Below are 24,480 nucleotides of genomic sequence, written 5' to 3'. Positions count from 1 at the left end.
GGCCACCGAATGGCTTTATCTGGACAGGTACAGACCCAGGGACACAACTGGGACAACCGGTATTCCTGGTAACTGCCTGTCAGATACTGGGGCATTTGGAGAGGTGGGGAAGGGACGCAGGGGTGGGGGTGGGAGTGAAAGGTGATGAGGAAGAAGAAAGGATGGTGAAGGGAAATGTTTGCACAGGTTCCTCCTTGCTGCACCTCCAGGAAGAATTTGGAGACCCAGGTTCTGGACTGGGGGTGGGTCCCTAACACCCTGCGGGCCTTGACCTTTCCACGCCTCCCTTTACTCCCCAGGAGAGGGCTCAACTCTGATCTTTGCGCCCTTTCCTGCCTTTTGATTCTTGTTCTTTGAGAGAAGCCCCGCCATGCAGTCTTGGGAAGAAATGATACTCTCCGCCGCAGGTGGGCCAGAATGGGAAAGCCGGCCCCTGTAATATGGATTATATTTATTTAGAGTTCTATATTAAAAACAACTGCCGTTTAAAAAAGTAATAATCCCCCAGTCCCAAGCCCGGGTAGGAGCTCTGCACAGTGACCATCCGGCTGCCTCCCTCTCCCCCAAAACTGCAGGTAGGCGGTGCGAAGCGCTTTCCTCCCGCACCTGCCGCTTGGCTCTGGGCCTCTCTCCTCCGGCCCTGCGGGGTCCACGCTCCGTCTTCCTCTTCCCGGCCTCCCCGCGCCCTTCCCGACGCCCTCCCGCGGCGAACACCCCGGCCATTGCGGTCCGCGGGGCCAGAGTGCTCGCAGGCCGCGTAGGTTGTTTGTGGCCAGGTGGCCTCTTGCGTCCCGGGCGAAAGACTCCTCCTGGGGAGGGCGTGGAGGGCGGCACGGCGCGTAAGGCCGGCGGGCGCCTGGCCTCGCGCCGCGGGGACGCCCGGCTGGCCCTGAAAGGGAGGGGCGGCCCCGAGCCGGCGGTCGAAGGGAGCTCCGCCCCGGCCCCGTATAAGTGTGCTGGGCTGAGCCGCCCAGGCTGTGGCGGCGGCGGCGGCGGCGGCGGCGGCGGCGGCGCAGGGTGCCCGATCCTGCTCGGACGGCCTGTGGAGCCTCCCACCCGCTTCCATAAGGCTTTGCCTTTCCAACTTCAGCTACAGTGTTAGCTAAGTTTGGAAAGAAGACTACAAGAAGACCCCCGGACCGTTTCTCTTTTGTTCTTTGCCCTAGCAGTCGTTGGGGTCTTTTTGCACACGGCTGTTGTGTTTTTAGCGGTGCTCTCCTCGGTTCCTTGCACTCCTGTGAACAAGCACCTCACCAAGAGCAGCGGCAGTAACAGTAGCATCAGAAGAGCAAGCGGGGGGCGCCTGGTGTCATGTCCAAGGCAAGAGAGCAAAACCACAAGGGAGGATGCTGCGGTGAGTAGACCTAATGCATGTGGTGGGCGGTGGAGACGAGCTGCTCCGCGCGGGTTGGGGAGGAATTCGGCTCTGCTGTTAACCAGAGTGTTTTGTAGCTCCTTTGACTCATTTTGGTGAGGGTCGAGGAAGAAAGGAATTTCAAATTGTGGGGAAAGGGCTTGCACGCAGACGAGGAGTAGACTGAGAGGTTTGGATTGTCTTTTTTTTTTTCCTTAAAAGAAGGGGAGTTAAAGAATGTTGAAACAGGAGCTTTCTTAACTGTATGTGAGGTTTTGCAGTTATTGACCAATGGGTCGTGGTGAATTTAAGTGAGTGGTATTAAGTAAACTGGACACATTTATTCCTAGGTGACTTGATAAAAACGTGCATGGTTTATCCCACAAATTAATTTTTAATAATCGTGTTTAATAAGAGAAAATGAAGTAGCATTTCAACCTCAGCTCACTTAAGTGACAAATACGCTTTTTATCCACCGCCCCTCCTGTGTGTCTTTGCAGGATCCATAGCAAACTACCTGACCTCTGCAAAATTCCTTCTCTACCTTGGTCATTCTCTATCTACTTGGGTAAGTGACTATGTACAGTAATTCTTACAACATTCTTGCATAATTTTTTGTTTCATTTGGGCCAATTTTATTAAACCATCTTCCAGGTTTGTCATGCAGCTAAAGAAATAAATCATCCAAATTCACATGTTCTAATGAAAAAGTTATTTTCACCAAAGATATTTTCCCGTAGGTGTTAGTAAATGCTATTTAAGTATCACACTTTATGTAAATGAACAACTATCCAAAGATAAAATGAACAAGGACAGGAATATTTGCAATGCTTGTCAATTGTATTTTGCATTACTAGGCTTAGTAAATGGTAACATTTGCTACTAAGAATGGGTGAATGTCTCATGTATCTTCTATTTCACATTTTGAGCCATTTCTCCATTTTCTTTTGTTAAAATGATAAGTTCCAGCATATTGCACTATGAAAATACAGAAGAGTGGAGTGGCTGACTTAGGCTAAAAATAGCATTCTAAGATTAATTTAAATATAATTGACCCTAAGAACAAATATCTGAGTGATAAAAATTCTCCACTTTAAAAATGCTGTCCATTGGTAGATATATGTGGGGCATCTCAGGCTATCTTAAAAACCATCATCCACAGAAAATTTGCAAATGATTCATAATTCTCCCTCTGATTTCCTATGTGGTCCCAGAAGAGTGCCAGTGTTTCTGTGGGCCTGGGTTCCTTCATCAACACCCCAAAAAAGAATAATCCCAAAAGGATGCTGGATGTGTTTCATTAATGATTAGAATCTTTCAAACATTGTTCTTATTGTTGAAAAGCAGTATCTGAATAAATTCTATTTATGTCTCATGTGATATCTAATCTTAAAAAATCATAAATAAGGAGAGAGAATTTTTAGGGTAAATTTTGTGAATGTTATTTTCTTTTTAAATTGGAAACTTCTATTGGATCATCCTTAAGACTTGAATGCAAACTATTGCATGAGGAAATCTGTACTCATGCCCTTGGGAAATTATTAAGCTCGGTTATCAGCTCTTTAAGAAATAGCAGTTCAAAGATGGCTTTGGCTTTTTTAGAAAGGCCAGCTCCTATTTTCCCAGAGGCTTAGACGGGGATGACTCTGCAAATACACGTAAACAAATTGAGTTTGTTTTGTTTCCAGTAGCTGATGGTTCTAAGTAGAAATCTAGTGAAACTACTCTTAATTATATCTAAATCAATAGTTTGTTCTTCCATTTAATTTAATAAGTATTAAGTATTTAAAAAATCAGTAACAGGTGGTGGAGATAGTATCTGAAATTGTCATCTTGTGATCTGGACCTCTCTCTTAGGAGAATGAGGTGCCTGGCTTCCAAATACTCATTACCTTGTTTAATGTTTATGTGACCTTTTGTTATTAGATTGGGAGGTCAGATTCACCAAAAGGGTGGAACTCTAAATGTTCTAGGAGGATCTGTTTGTCATGTTAATTAAGAGTCCCACAAGAAAAGTGACAGACACCCCAATCTTACAGTAAGTTGAGCAAAGGGAGTTCTTGTGGAAAGTTGGATTAAAAAATAAAAAAAATCCAGCAACTACAACCATATAAGGTTTAGTGGAGTTTTATTTCTTGTTGCAAAAGAGTGCAAAAGAGGAATGCTCTCTAACTCTAGATCTAAATTCTGCCTTTCGAGTTTTGTCTCCTGTTTGACACTGGCTGATTTTACTAGAACAAAATATATGTGCTTATGTATATGTATATACATATATACACATATCTATCCTCCATTTCCCTGGAAACTCTGCCAAATCATGGTTTCCTATACACTGAAAATAGAAGTGTTAGCTTAGAAGGTTATATCTGTGTGGGGTTGAATGCTTTTTATTTCTGTCTGCCAGTAGATCAATGTATTTTACTCTGTATACTATCAAAATACAAACTACTGTAAGAAATGGGTCTTGTTGTTAAGGAGCTTATAATGTGATTTAGTATGGGCTTTAAAAAATGTATCTGGTCATAAAAAAATAACCAACAGTGTAAGGCAGTGGGAAAAGGTGGCCAGTTGCTTATATCTTATGTCATTATGATGGGGTTTTGGAATATAGGTGAAGTTCAGTGTTGTGGAGTCCAGAGCGGATGACCAAGAAAGAATTCTTGAGACGTCTTTGGTGCAAAATGGTGGTTTATTAAAGCTTGGGGACAGGACCTGTGGGCAGAAATAGCTCCTGCACTGGGGTTGTGAGGGGTGGCTGATTATATACTTGGGAGTTGGGGGAGGTAAGGAAAAGGGAGGTTTTAAAAGAACTTTCACATGCTGAAGAGGACCCACAAAAGGTACCAGAGGCCTTGGCATTTTCAAGTTAAGGTTGTTTTTCCCTCTAGCAAGGCATTAACAGTAAGATAGTTGGGAGCTTTCCGGAGGAACATTACACTCCGCTCACTTCAAGTATCTGTCAATGGGCTGCAGGTTATAGGGACATTTAATTGAATCTACATTTCCTTCTGGAAGCTAGGTTATTGATAGAAATGCTTTGTTCTTGTAGATTGCTAAGACATTTGTAATCTGAGGGAGACTCCTGTCTTGCAGGATTGTGATCTCTACAAGTTAACTATTTGTTTTTCCTTTCCTTAGCTTTAGGGCAACCAGGAGTGCCTGAGGAATGTCACATATATCCCATGGGGGCGGGGTTGGGGTGTCAGCTTCTGCTTTGTCCTCAGCTTGCCCTTCTGCTCCCTCATCATTTATCCTATGGACTGTCTCTATTCATATCCCGGATGTCTGCATGGCTCCAGCCTTCATTTCCTTCAGGTCTCTGCTCAGAGAGGTCTCTGACTGTTTAATGCAAAATGCCACCTTCCTGCTCACGCTACTTTGTATCTCCTCATGGCATTTATACCACCTGAACTGTTCTAGGTTTGCTTTTGGTCTCTGCTCCCTGAGATGCCAGTTATGTGAAAGTACGGACCTTGACTTTTATGTACCACTGAGTTTCTAGTGCTTGCCATAGTATTGGGTCTATAGTAGCCTCTCAATAAGTAGTGAGTGGGTTAATGATTGTGATCATTCATTCACAGATAATCAGTTGGCCGTCAGCCCTCAGTCTGCTGGGGGTAGATGGACATGTAAACAAATCATCAAAGTACAGGGAGAGCACATAGGAGGGCAGGAAATGGATGTAAGGAAGGAATGGGTGGGCTCGAAATTGCACTTGGTCAACATTTACTTAGACTTTGCCTGATTCTTGGGCTTTGTGAGCATGGAATCTGTTACCACTTAAAGCCTAAACCCTTTAGGAATTGGGGTAACTGGGGCAATTTTATGCCTCTCCATCGAGGAGGTGTCATGCCATACAAGGATAAACAAGAAAGAAAATTTTCATTTAGTAGCACTTGTTTTGAGGCCGACTGTACCTCTACAGATGTACCTGTACATCTAAAACAAATCTTTTGGGTAAAAAATAGGAGTCCAAAAACAAAGAAAGAAAAAAGCAATAGAAATAGAGTAATATCTTTTATTCTTTAGGTTGAGAAAGAGGAAATTCACTCATGGAGGCGACCTGTCATTAAGGGCATTTGTATGTTTTTTGTCTTTTCCTTGGGAGCTGTTCAGAGGAATGGAGATTAAGATAAAGTAGGGGAGGTACTTTACTTACTCTTTATTCTTTTCTTATGGGAGGTACTTACTCTCCCCATGCCATTGTATTCTAACTCAGTCTAGATTTGCTTCTCCTGTTAAAGACTAAGAAAAGTTTGTTATTCTTATTGACATCCTTATCTTAATAGAAATTTGTCTTTTTATTGGTTTCAAACAAATTGTATGTGTATCATACATTTTTAATCATTTAGTACAATGGTATTTGAAACTTAAATAAATCCTCCTTAATTTAAGTGGGAAAACTTTTATTATCAAAGCAAACACACAAGCTGTGTTAGAAATATTAATTATGGTACGGATTAATCCTCAAACTTTTGAACATTCACGGAACAAATCTAATGTACCAGAACAATGTGATTGATAAATCAGTCTAGGTTTTTGTCACTTATATAATATTTACTCATTCACAACTGGGATTCACAGCATTTCCACTCCTTTGTTGATTCCGCAGTATCTAATCTGGGCCATGCACTCGCTGAGGTTTGAGAGTGCAGAATGTTCTAGAGCTCACATTCGTTTCCTATAGTGATTTCCAGGGATAGGTTATAATAGAACATCGTTGTCCTGTTTTATGTTAACTCAGAGGTGAAAGATGGACCCAAAAATCTCATAATAAGGTCCATTATAGATTTCTTACACATTCCAGGCCATCAAGTTAGAATCAGTCTTTCAGACATGGTGCTTCCACTGGCTTCCAGTGTTTGTTTTAACATTTACTTGACCATATCCACCCCATCCACCAAGGCCCTACTATGTTAATTTTGAATTGCATTTCCTTTTTTTAAAATTATTTTATTTATTTATTTGACAGACAGAAAGAGAGAGAGAGAGAGAGAGCGCGAGCTCACAAGCAGGGGGTGCAGCAGGCAGAGGGAGAGGCAGGGGGAGAGACGGAGAAGCAGGCTCCCCGCCGAGCAAGGAGCCCGATGCGGGGCTCGATGCGGGGCTCCATCCCAGGGCCCTGGGATAATGACCTGAGCTGAAGGCAGACGCTTAACCTGACGCAGACACCCAGGTACCCCTTGAATTGCATTTCTAAATTATGTTCATAATCCCCTACATCAAGGTTTCTTTACCTTGGTACTATTGCCATCTTGGGCTGAATAATTCTTTGTTGTGGGAGACTGCCCTAGGTATTGTAGATGCCAGAAGTACCCCCACTCCCTGCCCCCAGAATTGTGACAACCCAAAACAGTTTCAGACATTGCCAAGTGATCCCTGGAGGTAAACACCCCCGCAGAGAAATACTGGTCTACATGAAGTTTATTGTACGTGATTACTATCGTATAATGTGCATCAATTCTAAATTTTGAATGCATAGGATTGTTGTCTTGGCTTTATTAAATTGTTTAAATCATTTGATAGACCAAGATAATACTTTGCTCCTGATACATTAAATTTATCAAACAGATTTTAAGAGACTTTGGAAAGAACCAGGACTCAGTACTTCCATATAGGGTCAAATCCATAAGGAGCCTAGCCTGGGAATTTCATTTCCTGTAGTGATTTCCAGGGATAGGTTATAATAGAACATTGTTGTCCTGTTTTATGTTAACTCAGAGGTGAAGGATGGAGCCAAAAATCTCATAATAAGGTCCATTATAGATTTCTTACACATTAATTTCCCTGACTCATTTAAAAGTTTTTGTTTTTTCTATATTTTCCAGTGTTGAATTCCAAAATTTCCTATATAGTCTGGAGTGAAGAAATAAGTAGTTTTTTTTTTTTCCTTTCAAAACCCATCTGTATTAAAATGTTCAAATGAAAAGCTGCTTATGCATTTATTTCTGACATTTTTGTAAATGTGGTGCCAGAATTTGCCCATATTAATTTCACCTTTCTGAGCCCTGCTGTTTTTTGACTTTGAAATTTATTTGTGAAATAGAGCATAGATTTTAGAATGTTAGAGGTAAAAGAAACATTAAAGATCATACGGTTCATTCTTATCAGTTTACAAATTGGGAAGCTGGCTTTTTCTTGACATTCAAGGCATATGAATATTTGTGAACTAGATTGTAGTTTCATTCTGGTTTGGTAGCAAACTACTTTATGCCTCTCAAATCAGAATAGGTCAATTCCATACCCAGGTAGAAACCTGACATGAAAGGGAACAAGTTTTGTCTCCAAAAGCCTTCTTTGGAGACATCCAAATGGCCAACAGACACATGAAAAAGTACTCAACATCACTTGGCATCAGGGAGATACAAATCAAAACCTCAATGAGATACCACCTACACCAGTCAGAATGGCTAAAATTAACAAGTCAGGAAGCGACAGATATTGGCGAGGATGCAGGGAAAGGGGAACCCTCCTACACTGTTGGTGGGAATGCAAGCTGGTGCAGCCACTCTGGAAAAACAGTATGGAGGTTCCTCAAAAAGTTGAAAATAGAGCTACCCTACCACCCAGCAATTGCACTCCTGAGTATTTCCCCCAAAGATACAAATGTGGTGATCTGAAGGGGTGCGTGCACCCCAATGTTTATAGCAGAAATGTCCACAATAGCCAAACTATGGAAAGAGCCCTGATGTCCATCAACAGATGAATGGATAAAGGAGATGTGGTATATATATACAATGGAATATTATGCAGCCATCAAAAAAACGAAATCTTGCCATTTGCAACGATGTGGATGGAACTAGAGGATATTATGCTAAGCGAAATAAGTCAATCAGAGAAAGACAATTAGCATATGATTTCACTGATATGAGGAATTTGAGAAACAAGAGAGAGGATCATAGGGGAAGGGAGGGAAAAATGAAACAAGATGAAACCAGAGAGGGAGACAAACCATAAGAGACTCTTAATCTCAGGAAACGAACTGAGGGTTGCTGGATTGGAGGGGGGTGGGAGGGATGGGGTGGCTGGGTGATGGACACTGGGGAGGGTATGTGCTATGCTGAGCACTGTGAATTGTGTTAGACTGAAGAATCACAGACCTGTACCCATGAAATAAATAATACATTATATGTTATTTAAAAAAAAAGCCTTCTTTGGTATGGAAACTACATTTTTTCTAGAGTGATAAGGAGTGTGTGTGTTTCATTAATATCATGCCCTTCTGGGTTTACTTAGTAAATGGGCCAGAATATTTTCCATTGGGCCATGATGGATGGTTTTTAACACCTGACCCATATTCAATTCATAGAGGACTTGTTGACTTTGAAAATCTCGTGGCATAGCCAAAAAGTACCTTTTTGATAAGGAAGCAACTTCCTGAGTATACTTGACTAGAAAGTAAAAATAATTTCATCAAAACATTTTCTCTTTTCTCATTCAAGGGAGATCGGATGTGGCACTTTGCCGTGTCTGTGTTCTTGGTAGAGCTCTATGGAAACAGCCTCCTCTTGACTGCAGTCTACGGGCTGGTGGTGGCAGGGTCTGTTCTGGTCCTAGGAGCCATCATTGGCGATTGGGTGGATAAGAATGCCAGACTTAGAGGTGAGTACTGGTAAACTAAGGCTTTGTATTTGTGGGACCCATGCCTGAGCTTAAGAGAAATCTCTGTGACTAACCCATTACGGGTCTGCCTGCCACACCTGACGGATGGGATGCTCGATGGCAGCTCTTCTGCCTAGAGGGTCCTGGGGCCCCTGCACAAAATTGGAATGCCAAGATATTAAGCTTATAGGTTGTTTTTTTTTTTTTTTTTGATCTTTGGCTGTTCATAAATTCCAGATGTTAATAATTAATACCATAGCTCTTTTCTGGGAACCATGTTAAACATTAAAAGTTTGCTTAACTCTGGCATTCTTTCTTACCATGATCTGCACTGAAGTTTGCTAGTATGATGTTGCTGGGACAGCTTTAACATCTGTCCTCTGGGTTACAGTGTTTCACGTAGAGGTGTGTGTAGGGGAATCGAAAACTATAGATTTAAGAGAGTATATGAGTCTGGATTATGGAGAGCTGAATTATAAATTTTTGAGGGAAAAAGAAGAAATGATAATATAAAGACATTTATTCTAGCACATTAGTGCTGAAATCAGTTTTATACAACAAAGAGAGAAAGTGATTGAAAAATTCAGTTGTGCAGAATATAAGGGCAATGTGAATAGTAAGTCAGGGCAAAATTTTCCTGAATTACGCAGTTGGTAATGCCAAGACCTGGCCATGTCCATCTTAGACATTGGAGAAAGATTGATGTATCAGTTTCTTTCAGTGCAGGATGACTGCCCCTGGATAGAGAGCAATTTGAATGATCAAATTCTAGGACTTGATGCTATTAGTGAAATGGTCAAGATGACATTTGTTTGTCTTGAGAATGGATAGACCAAAACACATAGTGAAGTTTTGTATACTAGAAAAACATTCCTAGTTGTTTACATCGTTATTTATGGGAACATAGGAATATTATACATTCAGACCTTTTAACCTTAATGATTGTCGAACACTGAAAATCTAGGTTGGGAATGTTGAGTTGGATGAAAAAGTGTGTGGTGGGATAGCAATCTCCCATTTATCCCATGAAATCAGCTCCTATGTCACCTTCCATGAAAATCTCTGATGTTTCTAGGCTGAGTTAATCATTTCTTCCTTTGTGCTCCCAGAAGGCTTTGTCAATACCTCTGCTGTTGTACTTACACTCTTAAAATTATCTGTTCACATATCTTTCCTTCCTCTGGTCTGTGGGCTCCTAAAAACTAAAAGGACCTCATGTAGTTGATATTTAATCCTTGTGCAATGAAAGAATGGGTTCTCTGTTGGGATTTCATTCCAAGTTAATTTCAGAAAGCAGTTTGTTTGAGGCTTTTATATGACCTTCCAAGCCAGAATGAGCTTTGCTGCCCTTGAAGACAAGAGTTATAATTATACCTTACATATACAACTCTCTGTATTTTTCAAAATACTTTCATGAGTATTTTATTTAAGCATCATAATGACCTTGTAAAGTAAAGAAGGCAGGAATGGGTTATCATTCTCACCTCATAGACACAGACATATGAGACATTATGTATCTTGTCCTAGATCACCTCCCCTAGTGCGTGGCAGAGAAGAGACTGCAAGTAAGACTGTGGGTGTCCTTACTTGGTATACTGACTGTCCTTACTCCAATACTTAGTCCACATGGGTGCCTCACTCCAAGGAAGTTGGCATTTTTTGTGAAGAAAGGTGTACCTTAGAATTTCATAGCATGGCATATAGCATTAGAATGCCCAGAGGGACACACTGCTGCTCTTTATTCTTGGTGAATTTTTATGTCTTGCCTATTTATCCAGACCATCTGATCTTACCAGATTCCGCTTACCCTGGAGGAGGTTATGGATGCCATGACTTCTTCCTTAACCTCTTCTATAACTTCCTACATATTCTTATTTTAGCTTAAGCAACAAAGAGCTGAAAGATGGAGCTTGTCTATGTAATATAGTTCTATTTATGACAGTAAACCTTTAAGAGAATACACTAAATGAAAATGTGGTCATTATGAATGGCTTCAACTAGTAGGAAAAATGGTGAATACTTCATTCTTTATGCAAGTTTTACTGGTCTGGTGTGATATGGTGGGTCCTACTGGAAATAGTTCATTCAAGATTTACTTCAGGAATTTTTTTTTCTTATAATAATTTTCATATGCATGAATGTAGTAGAACAGGGATGTGTGGACAAAAACGGGTCCATTGAGATGTTCTGGTATAGTGAATACTTTGTTTCTCCCTCTGTGCAGTGGCTCAGACTTCGCTGGTGGTACAGAATGTTTCGGTCATCCTGTGTGGGATCATTCTGATGATGGTTTTCTTACATAAAAATGAGCTTCTGACCATGTACCATGGATGGGTTCTTGTAAGTTCCCAGTGGGATTCCTAATGGCAGAAAATAGAACCTGGTATTGGTAAAAAATGAAAACCCTTTGAGACTAGGGAATATCTTTTCACAAAGACACTATTGATCTCTATGTCCACTTTAACATCCCCTACAGTTATTATGTTTTGTTTTTGTTTGTTTTTTTGTCCATAGTAGGCACTCATTAAGTATTATTTGAATTTTAACTTTGTTCAGTTGTTTTTTTTATTTGTTTTTAATGGCATTTCTAAGAGTTTATTATATAATTCAGTTTTTAGTTTTCAGCTCACAAGTATTAACCTGTAATTTGTTCACATTATATAAGAAATGTTATCCATATGTTTATCAATATGTCATGATTGTGTTCCTCCAATAATAATTGGTATTTATGTTTGGGGTCATGGACTAGGTAACTTCTCATACTAGGGTCTCGTGATAGCTTGATGAAAAAAGGAGAGGGCACCTGGGTGGCTCAGTTGGTTAAGCCACTGCCTTTGGCTCAGGTCATGATCCTGGAGTCCCGGGATCGAGTCCCACATCAGGCTCCCTGCTCGTCGGGGAGTCTCCTTCTCCCTCTCCCGCTCCCCCCTCTTGTGCTCACTCTCTCTCTCAAATAAATAAATAAAATCTTTAAAAAAAAAAAAAAAGAAAAGAAAAAAGGAGAAAGATTTGGGGAGGGGGTGGAAAACAACGGATTTGATGTCACTCTTGGATCTTCTTAAAAGTTTAGACTGATATTGTAGAGTCAAGGCCAGGTGGGACATTAGAAATTTTCTAGAGTGTTCCCTTTATTTTGTTAATGAAAAAATTAAGGCAAAGTGATGTTAGTTGATTACCCATTGTCATGCAACTAGAAAGTGTCAGAACTCTGATTTCAGTACAGGTCTTCTCACTTCCCCTTCAGTGGTTTTTTCCAAAGGAGATATTCTGGGGAGAAATTACAAACTTACCCCCATGTTAACACTTATTATGATAACTATGTGACATGAAAGTACATATGATTTTTACAATTTTTGTATGATGTGTATTATAGATGATACGGATTAGGAATGCTTTAACTTGACCACTGGTACCTTAATGTTTCATGTCTACAAAGTAAAATGATTTCTTATGATTTTATGAAATGAAGTTAAAATTTTATTATTATGCCATCAAAGACCATTTTAAACTACATTGTGCAGTGAAGTAGGTACCGTGTGATCAAACTGACATTTTAACTCCACTTTTTCTTGTCATTCCTTAGACTTCCTGTTATATCTTGATCATCACTATTGCCAATATTGCAAATTTGGCTAGTACTGCCACGGCCATCACCATCCAAAGGGACTGGATTGTTGTCGTTGCAGGAGGAGACAGAAGCAAATTAGCAGGTAATTTGGTGTTCTTTGAACTAAATGGGTTATATTAGGATTCACTTTAAGTCAGAGGTAGTAAATGAAGCTTCAGCCTTTTTTTCTGGGTATTTAAAAAAAATATTTTATTTATTTATTTATTTGATGGGGGTGGGGGAGCATAGGGAGAGGGGAAGAATCTCTAGCAGACTCTATGCTGAGTGCGGAGCCTGATGTCCCACGAGCCTGATGTCCCACGACCCTGAGATCGTGACCTGAGCCAAAATCAAGAGTTGGCCGCTTAACCAACTGAGCCACCCAGGTGCCCTCTTCTAGGTATTTTTTTTTTTTATTTTTTTTTAAAGATTTTATTTATTTATTTGAGAGAGAGCACATGAGAGGGGGGAGGGGCAGAGGGAGAAGCAGACTCCCCGCCGAGCAGGGAGCCCGACGCGGGACTCGATCCCCAGACTCCAGGATCATGACCCGAGCTGAAGGCAATCGCCCAACCAACTGAGCCACCCAGGCGCCCCTCTTCTAGGTATTTTTAAAGAACGATAAATTGAAAACAGTCTTTGTCTTATCATCACATTATCAGTCTCCGTGCAATGATTTATCTCACTGTTAGGAAGTTAATTTATGAGATAGTGAACTTTTATTTATGCAAACCTGGCAAGTAGAAGAACATTCCTTTTGAGCTCTTTGTTTTAAATTCTGATCACAGTCTCTAAATGTTTGCTTAATACTTAGAACAGTGAAAATCTACATGATATTATATCGTCATACTGTGGATATTATTACCAGTACTAACTGGTCATACTATGGATTTTATTTTTCTCCAAAACAAATGGAAACATCTTAGTCCTAAAAGAGACTCTAATAGTTAATTCCTTCAACTTTAAAATTACAATCTATAACTTTTATTACATTATATACGATGCAATTTAATTGCTGTTACAAATACTAAAGAAAATTGAGGCTGGAATATGGTTTTCAAGAAGCTTACAATCTTAGTTGTCCATTGGAAACATATATAAGAGGCCAGAGAAAGATGAAAAGATGCTTATAAAGCATCATGTCCTATCACATCGATATTACTTGGGTGCAGAATAACTCACCTCACTCAATCTTCCCTACCTGCCCCTTGACACAGACACACATTGGATTGATAATTACACAGAGTGAAGGAGGAGGGGTACACCTATCTACTGATCAGATCAGCTGAATCAGTTCTGCTGTCACTGAGATAATGGGTATCACAAACCTGTTGCCCAGCCATCCTGACAGACAAGAAAGCCATTGCTGATGATTTAAATGGCTTATCCTAGGACACAGAAGGCAAGATTAGGTGCTGGGGATAGCAAGCAACTTTGGGCCATGTGGCTGAAAAAAGGCAAGGAGGTGGTGACAGAAAGGAAGCGAAATCTATGGAAGGTCCAAACGAGGAAAGAGGGGAATTTGCTTAAATCATCGCTTTGTGGGGCGCCTGGGTGGCTCAGCCGGTTAAGCGGCTGCCTTCGGCTCAGGGCATGATCCCAGGGTCCTGGGATCGAGCCCCGCATCGGGCTCCCTGCCCTGCGGGGAGCCTGTTTCTCCCTCTCCCACCCCCCTGCTTGTGTTCCCTCTCTCGCTGTGTCTCTCTCTGTCAAATAAATAAATAAAATCTTTAAAAAAAAAATCATCATTTTGTTATAGCAACGTTATAATCGAGACAGAAATACCACAGTGATTTTAGAGGATGATGTTTGAATAGGATGAATTTAGCACGTGTGAGTATACCATATGACATTCTTTCTAGAGGTGAAGTAGTGATTCTCACTGATTTTTTTTTTCCTTCCTGTAATCATTTACTAATGGGAAATAATTCCATATCTCTTTTTGTCGCACTGAACTTAAGATAAGGCTATGTCCTTTTTTGTTTGTTTTTTTCCTTGTTATTTACTTTATTTAACCTACTATTTTAAGTATGTAATACATGTCCATGGTTTAAAATTCAAAGGGTATAAGAAGATGTGTTTTGAAAAGAGGTCACATACGTATCTGTTAGAATATACTTGGGAGAAAAAGTTGGCTTTTAAAGTGACTTTCTCTTAATCTTAATTTCTTAACTCATTTTGACTCTGTGAAGTCTCTACACTCCGGGGGAAAAAAATCCGGAGTAAAGTGAAAGTTACTCAGAATCTTTAATTTGTTCTAAATTCGTACATAAATAAGTAACAAAAAACAAAGATTCCGTATAACTTTGTGGGCTTTTTGATGTCCCCAAATAACAACAAAAACAGGGCCATTTCTCAACTGTCCTTTATTATTAGGAATAATTGCAGAGTGGGAGAATCTAGGCCAGCCAGCCTATTTTCTAACCTTCTGGAATTTCTCAAGTTTAAGAAAGGAAGTGAGCTGCCTATCGAACTTTGGTCCACTGTGAAGTAGCTTTTAGTAAGCGGTGCTTTTTTGCATCCAGCTACTAGTGCAGGTTAGTAGCCTAGCGAAGGGAAACCTCTGTGTTGTCTTTCTTAAAGTTTTAACATCAGCATTTGTTAAAAAAAATTAATTAAAAACCATGCTTCAAAGTAAGATAGAAACTTTTTTAGTTCAGAAGGTCAGCAAGGGTCTAACTGTGGATTTTTGGTGCCATTTCTGCTATAAGGCAGAGTTATAGAAGAGACAGAAAGCAGGAGGAGAGAGGAAAAACAGAAGGGGAAAAGTACACGTCGAGGGGACTCAAACTGCCACCTTGGGTACTTCTGAGGTTGAGTCTCTGGACACAGACACACCTGCTCCACTCAGGAATCATGGATGTTTCTGCAGGCCGAGTTTTGAGGGCCCCAGCCAAAACTGTGAGGAACCTCAGCAGGGGACTAGGCAGGGATGCTGAACCTGGGTGCGCCCTGTGTGTGCCCATCTGTGAAGGCGAAGGGCTGTGAGCACAAAGAAGGGAGATTGTGAGCTGGATGCTAACTGTTCCCATTCCCTTACCCCAGTGTTTCTTGATTTCAGAGTAGGTTTTTAAGTTGGAAGTTGTATCACCGAGGGTAAAAGAACAAACAAACGCAGGAGAAATTTTCCCTGGAAGGTGAAAAAATTTTAGAATTTCAGTGACATCCGGCCAAACTATAGCTGTTAACATCTAGTTTGGACAGTTCCAGAAAAGGAATTGTTTTTCTACCTAAATACCATTAATTAACCAGTTAACTAATTTGCCTCGGTACTTGGTTTAGTATTTTATTAAAACATTCTCTTGTGCCATGACCCTTAGCCTGTCAAACCTGTTTGAAATTCACTTCCTTTTCCCAGACTTTCCCCTGTTTTATTTCCCTCCCTGTTTTCTTTGTTAACCACTCTTTATTAATAGCTTCTGAGGTTTGTTGTGTTTTTTTTTGTCCTCTGTCTTAAAGAAACATTTGCTGGTTAGCTTGTTCACGTATGGCAGATACATTTCTTATTTGAACTCTATTGACTAAAAATTGATCTCATATTTAAGGTAGACAGACGTCCTAGCTGCTACTTGCTCAGCAGGTCTGTTTATTATTCTTTTTTTTTTTATCCTATGAGATTGAATATATACCTTATAATAATAGCAAGTAGCTATTTAATGTCATGTTCTGTGCCTCAGCTGTAGCTGAAAACAGTTAAGTTGGAGTTAAATGAGCACACATTGTGTGTTTGCATAGGAATAAAGAGAAATTTGTAAAAAGGACGTGTTTGCATATTCAGAGGACTGATTCTTCTCTAGCCTGTTACCAGTAAAATGATTAGGTCTTTTTCAAAAATCATTATATAATTCATTCTGCTTCAGAGAGATAAAAGCTGCTTCCTGATGCTACATTACACTTAAACATTATCAGCCTCCTAAGCATAATATAGAAGCTAGAATTTGGTGGCATTAGGAAGCTTCCAGAGCACTTGAAACCTGAGGTAGTGCAAGAATAGCAAATCATTATAATTAAATTAATTTTGCTATTGTTCTGTGGTTTTCAGAATGTGCAGACGCTTTCACGAGTCCTCAATTTTTGGAATAAAAATATTGAGTTATTTGAATCAGTTCTGCACTTGTCTGTTAGCATAGGAGTTGGAAACTTATTGGTGGGGGGCAGATGGAAGTTAGCAAGGCCTCTGCAAAAAATGGTCACGTGTAAGAGCAAGGCAAACTGCCTTTGCCTCTCAAGTGAAAGGTGAACCGTGTCAAAGTTCTCCTGTTATCATGTAAGCCTTATACACTCATAGGACTAATTGGAAGGCAGTTGAGGACCAGGAAGAATTAGAGAAGGAATAAAGGCAATTTTCTGTTAATGCACTTATTAGTCACGCATTGCTTTTCCCTTAAGGTGCCCGACACGAATGATAAGGATTTGTCTCATTAATTCCACTCTACTCTGTGAGATAGAGAATAAGAAAATAGGTCATTTTCGGGACTCTTTTATTCATCTTGTCTTCCACTCTGACTTAGCTATATGTTCCTGTGGTCATACCCTAGGCTTTGTCATCACCACTAAAGCCTCCCCTCCGGTGATCCTAATCTTAGGCATTCATGTCTTAAATTGCCACCTCCTATCTTTCCAGCTCCTTCCTTCTGGAACCCCTACCCCAACAGTCTTCCAACCTGATTGTCACCCACAGGTCATTAAATCCACTTCCTTTTCACTATCTGTGACCCCTCTTGTCTCCCCTCCTTACCCAGCTGAAATTCCAAGGTCAGGCCTTCCGACCACCTCTGATCACCTCCTAGCATATACCCTCAGTTCAGTTGGCCTCTCCTCCTTCTGTCACTTTTCTTTTGTAAGATGCTGGTTAAATCCAACTCTCTACAGTAGAACATGGCTGGAGAAAAATGCACAGTTGTGCTCACTTAAAGTTTGTGACCATTGGGTTCAAGTTGGCCCTTTCATGCTGCCCGGTGATCATACTACTTTCTGTGGTCCCTTCCTCCTCCCACTTTCCTAAAGGACTGGGTCTCACTTTCTCCTTTTCCCTCATACAGCTCATCCATTCCATACCTCCTCTCCCATCCTCACTTTCAGTAATGATCTCGCTTTGTGTTTTACTGAGAAAATAGGAGAAACGAGAAGTTAAACATGCTCTCACTGTCACATCTGCCTGAAGCCGTGTGTGTGGCCCGCACTCTTGCTCATAGTGATGGGTTTGCTCCCATCTAAGAATAAGCCTTCTACTCTTCTACTTGTGGTTCCAGGATGGTTCAGAGTCCATCCCTTCTCATCTGCCCATTCCCAGCAGCCTAGAGATATGCAATAATTTTGCTCTTAAACATTTTTATCTCTCTCTACACCTCTGCCAGCCCATTTCTTTGTTCACCTTTCAACAAAACTTAAGAAAAAGATGTCTTTGCTCACTCTTTCCAATTCCTCTCCTTGGTCAGGGCTTTGCTTTCCATAATGCCAGGGGGTAGCATTCACGCTGTGAATCGAGGGAGTGCCACTCACTTAAAATATAATATAAATGGTATCTCCTGGAGTTGGCTCCAGTCTCTTAAACCAACTTCAGTCAGGTATTTGTCCTTACTGCTCTACCAGAACCACTCTTTTTTGAAGTCCCCAGTACCTGCCATGTGACCAGTCTAGAGCTGCTTCTCCGTGCTCGTCTTCCTTGACCTATCAGCAGCTCTTGCAAGTTGATCACCCCCTCTTCTTAGAAACAGTGGTGCCCATGGCTTCTAGGATACCACACTCTCCTGGTTTTTCTCCTCTTTCACTAGTTCCTCTTCATTTTCCTGACCTCTAAACATTGACATGTCTAAGACTCAGTCCTCAGATCTTGTCTCTTCTGGATCTACGCACTCAGTCCCTTGGTTGACCGCATCCAGTCTCACTGCTTTAAAACTCAACCACCTGGTTTGCCTGGGTGGCTCAGTCGGTTAAGCATCTGACTTTTGGTTTTGGCTCAGGTCATGATCTCAGGGTCATGCGTGGAGTCTTCTTGTCCTTCTCCCTCTGCTCCTCCCCTCGCTCATGCGTGCTCTCTCTCTCTCTCAAATAAATAAATAAAATCTTAAAAAAACGCACAAAAAAACAAAAAACAAAACTCAATGAGCTGATGACTACTGAATCTGGCACATATTTCTTCCTTAAAGTCCAGACATATTTAACTGCCACTTGATGTGGCCTCTTGACTGTCAGTAGGCCTATGAAAATCAGCGTCTCTAAACTAAATGCTTGTTCTTTTGCCCCAAACCTGATCCTTTTGAAGCCTTTACTTTCTCAGTAAGTGGCAACTCTATCCTTCTAGTAGTTGCTCAGGAAAAAAAAAACCAAAAACTTAAGAGTCCTCCTTAATTCTTCTCTTTCTCTCACACCCCATATCTAATCAATTTGCAAGTCTTTCTATCTTTGAAGTACATCCAGCACCTATCTCCATCCCCATTACTGTCCTGGTTTATGCCACATCATTTTCTACCTCTCTTCTTGCCTCTGCTCTTGTCTGCAAATCTCTCCCTCTCATGCCCCAGTCTTTTCACACCACAGAAGCCAAAATGAACCTTTAAAAATATAAGTCAGACTGTGCCACCTCTCTGTTCATTAGCTTCCAAAGGCTTCCTGATGCATTCATTGTCAAAGTCAACATCCATATAATGTTCACAAGACCCTACATGATTGGGCCAGTCTGCCCTCCCTCTCTGACCTCATCTCTTCCTCATTGTTCTCCAGCCCTACCAGCCTCCTTGTTGTTCCTCTAACACTGTAGGCAGCTCCTCCTGCCCCAGGTCTTTTGTACCCTCCTTGGTCTGGAATCCTCTTTTTACTAATATCCACACAACTGGCTCTTTTTCCTCCTACTGCTTCATGTTTTGCTATGATGCTCTTTTCTTCAGTGAGTCCTCTCCTGACCTTGCCATATTTAAAACTGAAATTTCTATTTTCCCCTGAGCATTCGCTATGCCCTTTTTGTGCTTTATTGTTCACCCTAATATTTAATTAACATCTGACATGCTGTATATGTATATGCTTGTTGATTTGCTCTTTCTTTTCCCATGGGGAGGTAAACTCAGGGCAGAATACTCTTCATGTTCTTTATAGTGACAGAATTGGTACCTAGCTCATAATGGGCATTTAATAAATGTTTGTTGAAAAAATGAATAAAGAATCACCATTCATTTTAAAAGCTGATGTCAGACTAATTCATGCAATCCCAAGGGATTCATGATTTTTGAGGCAAATTTAATATGACTTGTTCCAAACAATAGATTATTTGCAACAAAATGGTTTGCTGGGAATGCTTTTGGAAATTTGCATTTTAGGAATCTATATACTTGGATTATGAGTTTGTATTATGTAAGTGGGCAGTCTGTCTTTGATAGGTTTACACACTTATCTACCTCTTTTATCTACCTCTGTAGATATGAATGCTACAATACGAAGAATTGACCAGTTAACCAACATCTTGGCCCCCATGGCTGTTGGCCAGATTATGACGTTTGGCTCTGCAGTCATTGGCTGTGGCTTCATTTCGGGGTGGAATTTGGTGTCCATGTGTGTGGAATACTTTCTGCTCTGGAAGGTTTATCAGAAAACACCTGCTCTAGCTGTGAAAGCTGCTCTTAAAGTAGAGGAAGCTGAATTGAAACAGCTGAATTTACATAAAGGTAAGCTCCACACAATGGTCAATTCCTTTTATTCTGACGTTCAGACCTTAAATGTTGATGAAGACAAAAACTACTTTGAATTTATATCCGGTTTATTACTGTTGAAGGAGTTAAATATATGAATCAAACCCAGGCTTTTGACGGCCTGAGGAGCAACTCTGGGTTGAATCTCAGGGAGTTGGAATGGGACCCCTGACCCTTTTCCTTAATATGAGCAGTAGACATGGAGGGGAAATTAATTGAGGGATGGCTGGGAAAAATTGAGTCATAGGAATAGGAAGAACAATGGGGGGGAAGGGAATAAGAGAATTCATTAGAGTCTGTGAAGAGGAGTTACATGACTATTTGTAGAACAGTGGAAGGGAGTGCGGACATGAAGGTGGGCATTTCCCACAAAGAGGAAATTGGGCTTCTGGGCAAATAGAATCTTAACAGGGCCCCAGAAAATAAAATGCTGTGGTTTTCCAGACAATTACTATATTTTTATTTGATGGGTTTTCCTGTTATTTACTTTGGTGGGAGTATAATTTTTTTTTTTTTTTTTTTTAGGTGGGAGTATAATTTCTAAGGGGGTCAGTGGGGAAAGGGAGACAGACCATAGGAGAGAGGGGTATCAATAGTATGTTGTTTATTTAACGTAAATGCTACTTGGAGATTGTTCCTTGGCTGAAATTCTTAGATTAGTAAAAGAAAATACATATTATATTGATATATATAATGATGTCTTTTATTAATAGAAACTGAGCCAAAATCCCTGGAGGGAACTCATCTAATGGGTGAGAAAGGCCCTAATGTCCATGAGCTTGAAGTTGAGCAAGAGCCGAGCTGCGCCTCCCAGATGGCTGAGCCCTTCCGCACCTTCCGAGATGGATGGGTCTCCTATTACAACCAGCCGGTGTTTCTGGCGGGCATGGGTCTTGCTTTCCTCTATATGACTGTCCTGGGCTTTGATTGTATCACCACAGGGTACGCCTACACTCAGGGGCTGAGCGGGTCTATCCTCAGTATTTTGATGGGAGCATCAGCTGTCACTGGAATAATGGGAACCGTGGCTTTTACTTGGCTCAGGAGAAAATGTGGCCTGGTTCGGACGGGCCTGATCTCAGGATTTGCACAGCTTTCCTGTCTGATCTTGTGTGTCATCTCTGTGTTCATGCCTGGAAGCCCCTTGGACTTGTCTGTTTCTCCTTTTGAAGATATCCGTTCTAGGTTCATTCAAGCAGAACCACTGTCCACGATGACCCCTACAAAAATACCTGAAAGCATCTTGACAACTGAAACGTACATGTCAAATGGGTCTGACCCTGCTAATATTGTCCCAGAGATGAGTCCTAAATCTGTGCCCATAATCTCTGTCAGTCTGCTATTTGCAGGCGTCATTGCTGCTAGAATCGGTAAGTCCTCTCTCTGTGTGTTGATGAGCTAAAGTGTCTTTCTGCAATGCAGGTTCAGAAAACTCTACAATAAATGACCTGAAATATTCCCGAGTGTTAATTTAAGCAAAATCCATTATTTATCCTTAGGTATGATCCAGTCTTTAATTATGAAATTTTTATTTTATAGTTTAAAATATAGTGTGTATATAGGTACATATACTGTCTTAACATGATTAGGGCTTGAAATTTTTTTTTTATAAATGAACATCTTAAGTATTACTCCTATTGTAATTTAATTTTCAAAAAGATAGCTATAATAATTATAATGCCATTTAGTAATTTGGAATCTTTATATTGCTATAACTCTGCCAAAAGGACTATTATAATTAGGGAATACTTGTATAGGACAAAGTAAAAAAGATAGTGTTTTTGGTTTCAAAAAAAAAAAAGGCATGGTAGCTGGAAGAAAAGTCCTTCAAAAAGTCTCTCTAGCTTATGTGCATTTATAGTATACTTTGCCAAACAAATGGATTTTATAGCTCTGGAAGGAAACACACTGTAAAGACCTCTTACAAGGCAAAATTTAATTATTAATAGAGTACTGATGAATTATCTCTACCTGAATTTGTTCTTGAAATGAAACCGTATTTATCTTGTGATACAAAGCAATTCATTAATTTATCAAAGACAATTAATATTCAAGCAAGACAGCTTTATTGTAGCAGCTTTAGAACCCAAGCAGTAAATGTAATAATGGTTTAAAGTTTCCTTAAACTTTAACCATAAGAATATATTAATACATTCACTTTAAGCCTTCTAATACTTGAGATTTATTGTCTCTGATTTCAGAGTTTTGCTTTTGTAGTATAAACACAGAAAAATAGAATTAAGAAGTTTGTAAATTAGACTTATTTTTGGATGGTGTGGTAGCTATAAAAATCATTTCTTGAAGCCATCAGTAAACCAGTATTTTGTATCTTATTTTATTTTTTATTTTTCAAGTTTTTATTTAAATTCCAGTTAACTAACATACAGTGTAATATTAGTTTCAGGTGTAGAATTTAGTGATTCAACACTTCCTTAACACACCAGTATTTACTGATGAAAAAGAATGCTCAAAGACAAGGCTATGATGAATATATATATACACAGTCACTTTAAGGTACTAGGGATAAATGTATATTTTGCACATGTCAACATTTTTAAACTGTAAATCTGAAATGTAAAGCTATAAATTAAAATTCAGTCTTTACCAATTATCTTTTATTAATAGGTCTTTGGTCCTTTGATTTAACTGTGACACAGTTGCTGCAAGAAAATGTAATTGAATCTGAACGAGGCATTATAAATGGTGTACAGAACTCGATGAACTATCTTCTTGATCTTCTGCATTTCATCATGGTCATCCTGGCTCCGAATCCTGAAGCGTTTGGCTTGCTCGTATTGATTTCAGTCTCATTTGTGGCAATGGGCCACATCATGTATTTTCGATTTGCCCAGAAGACTCTGGGCAGCAAGCTTTTTGCCTGTGGTACTGATGAAAAAGAAATCGCGAATGAAAATCAAACGAATACATCTGTTGTGTGAGACAGTTGAGCTGTTGCTGCCCTTCTTACTAGGTTATATAGAGCACGTATGCTTATTTTGTACTTCAGCATCCCAAGAAATGGCTAGGTGTTTCTCTCTGGTTTTACCCCAGTTGTATTGTGAGGGCTAAAAGCTATTTAGGAAACTTAGGTCAGAGGAAGTGAGCTGGTTAATTTCTCTTACATTTAAGGATGGAAAAAAAAATTCAGAAAAGAAAAACTCCGTTTAAACGTAGAGAGTAGAATGGTAGCACTGATTTTCCCTATTTCTCATGAGTAGATAAAATTTTACATGAAGAGCGGTTAGTCATGGGATTTAACTTAATTCTTTGGCAGATATTTATTATCTGTGCAAGAATTCAGATATGTCATTTTTCCCTAAAACTCATTCATGTCCAGGTCTAGCTAATTTACTTTCTTTTTAGCATCTTATTCACATTTAAGCAAATTCTGCTTCACGTATGAAGATGAGAGTTTGAGAAACAGTATTATTCTTATGGATCCTATTGACTGTAAGGGATTTACATTTATATGGAAAAATGAAATCCTTAACTAGAATTCCCAAATAGGATTTATGGTTGTAACTTTAGAGAGCACCTTTGTATTTTTATTATCATGGTGAAATATTGTATTAAGCATATGTAGCACTTCATAAATGGCTATCACGTAAGCTGCAGGTAGAAGCAAAGCTGTAGATTTATAACACAGTAAACACATAAGGACTTCAAATACGCTGATGGTTTGGCCATAGAAACTAGAAGCTAAAAGTCACACAGAAGGGCAAGATCTGAACGGAACTCACACCACTGTCATTTATGATCTCTATCTTGGAATATGAGGGAGTAAACTTCCAGCCTGGTAAATGAAATGTAGAAAGCAAGCTCACGTGTGGGAAGGTTTTGTTTTAAAATCATCTGATTTACTTTAAAATGTGCTTGGGTAGAGCATTTTTACTTTCACTGTTTTGTACCCTGGAGTTATTTTTACACAGTTGTAGAGCAAGACTGTTCGTCAGTGTATCCCTTTCAAATGTCTTTGAGAAGAATGGAGGAAAAGAAACACTTTTGTATGTATTTAAAACAAACAAACAAACCTGTTTTACAAGTCATTTTGCGACATGCCAGTACCAAGACGGTACTTTGCCTTAACCGTTTACGCACTTTCATGGAGACTGCAATACATTGCTATGAGCACTTTCTTTATCTTTGAGGTTTAATCTTCTTCCTTCTTTCTATGACATAATGATTTCCGGTTGTAAAATCTTTGTAAAATATTTCTATATAAAAACATTTTTAAA

General features: G+C 39.9%; 1 protein-coding gene across 1 annotated transcript; it reads left to right on the top strand.

Moving 5' to 3' along the window:
• Positions 1 to 988: 988 nt before the first annotated feature.
• Positions 989 to 24,480, top strand: SLC40A1 (solute carrier family 40 member 1). Its single transcript, XM_021702761.1, has 8 exons — positions 989 to 1,354; positions 1,855 to 1,922; positions 8,797 to 8,956; positions 11,181 to 11,296; positions 12,540 to 12,666; positions 19,976 to 20,221; positions 20,959 to 21,615; positions 22,871 to 24,480. The coding sequence occupies exons 1-8, from the start codon at positions 1,312 to 1,314 to the stop codon at positions 23,182 to 23,184; spliced, it is 1,731 nt and encodes a 576-aa protein (XP_021558436.1). The 5' UTR covers positions 989 to 1,311; the 3' UTR covers positions 23,185 to 24,480.

The sequence above is a fragment of the Neomonachus schauinslandi genome, chromosome 3, assembly GCF_002201575.2.
Source record: "Neomonachus schauinslandi chromosome 3, ASM220157v2, whole genome shotgun sequence".
In the NCBI taxonomy this organism is placed as follows: Eukaryota; Metazoa; Chordata; class Mammalia; order Carnivora; family Phocidae; genus Neomonachus; species Neomonachus schauinslandi.
Note: the sequence above shows the minus strand (reverse complement) of the source record. Positions and strands in the feature narration are given on the sequence as shown.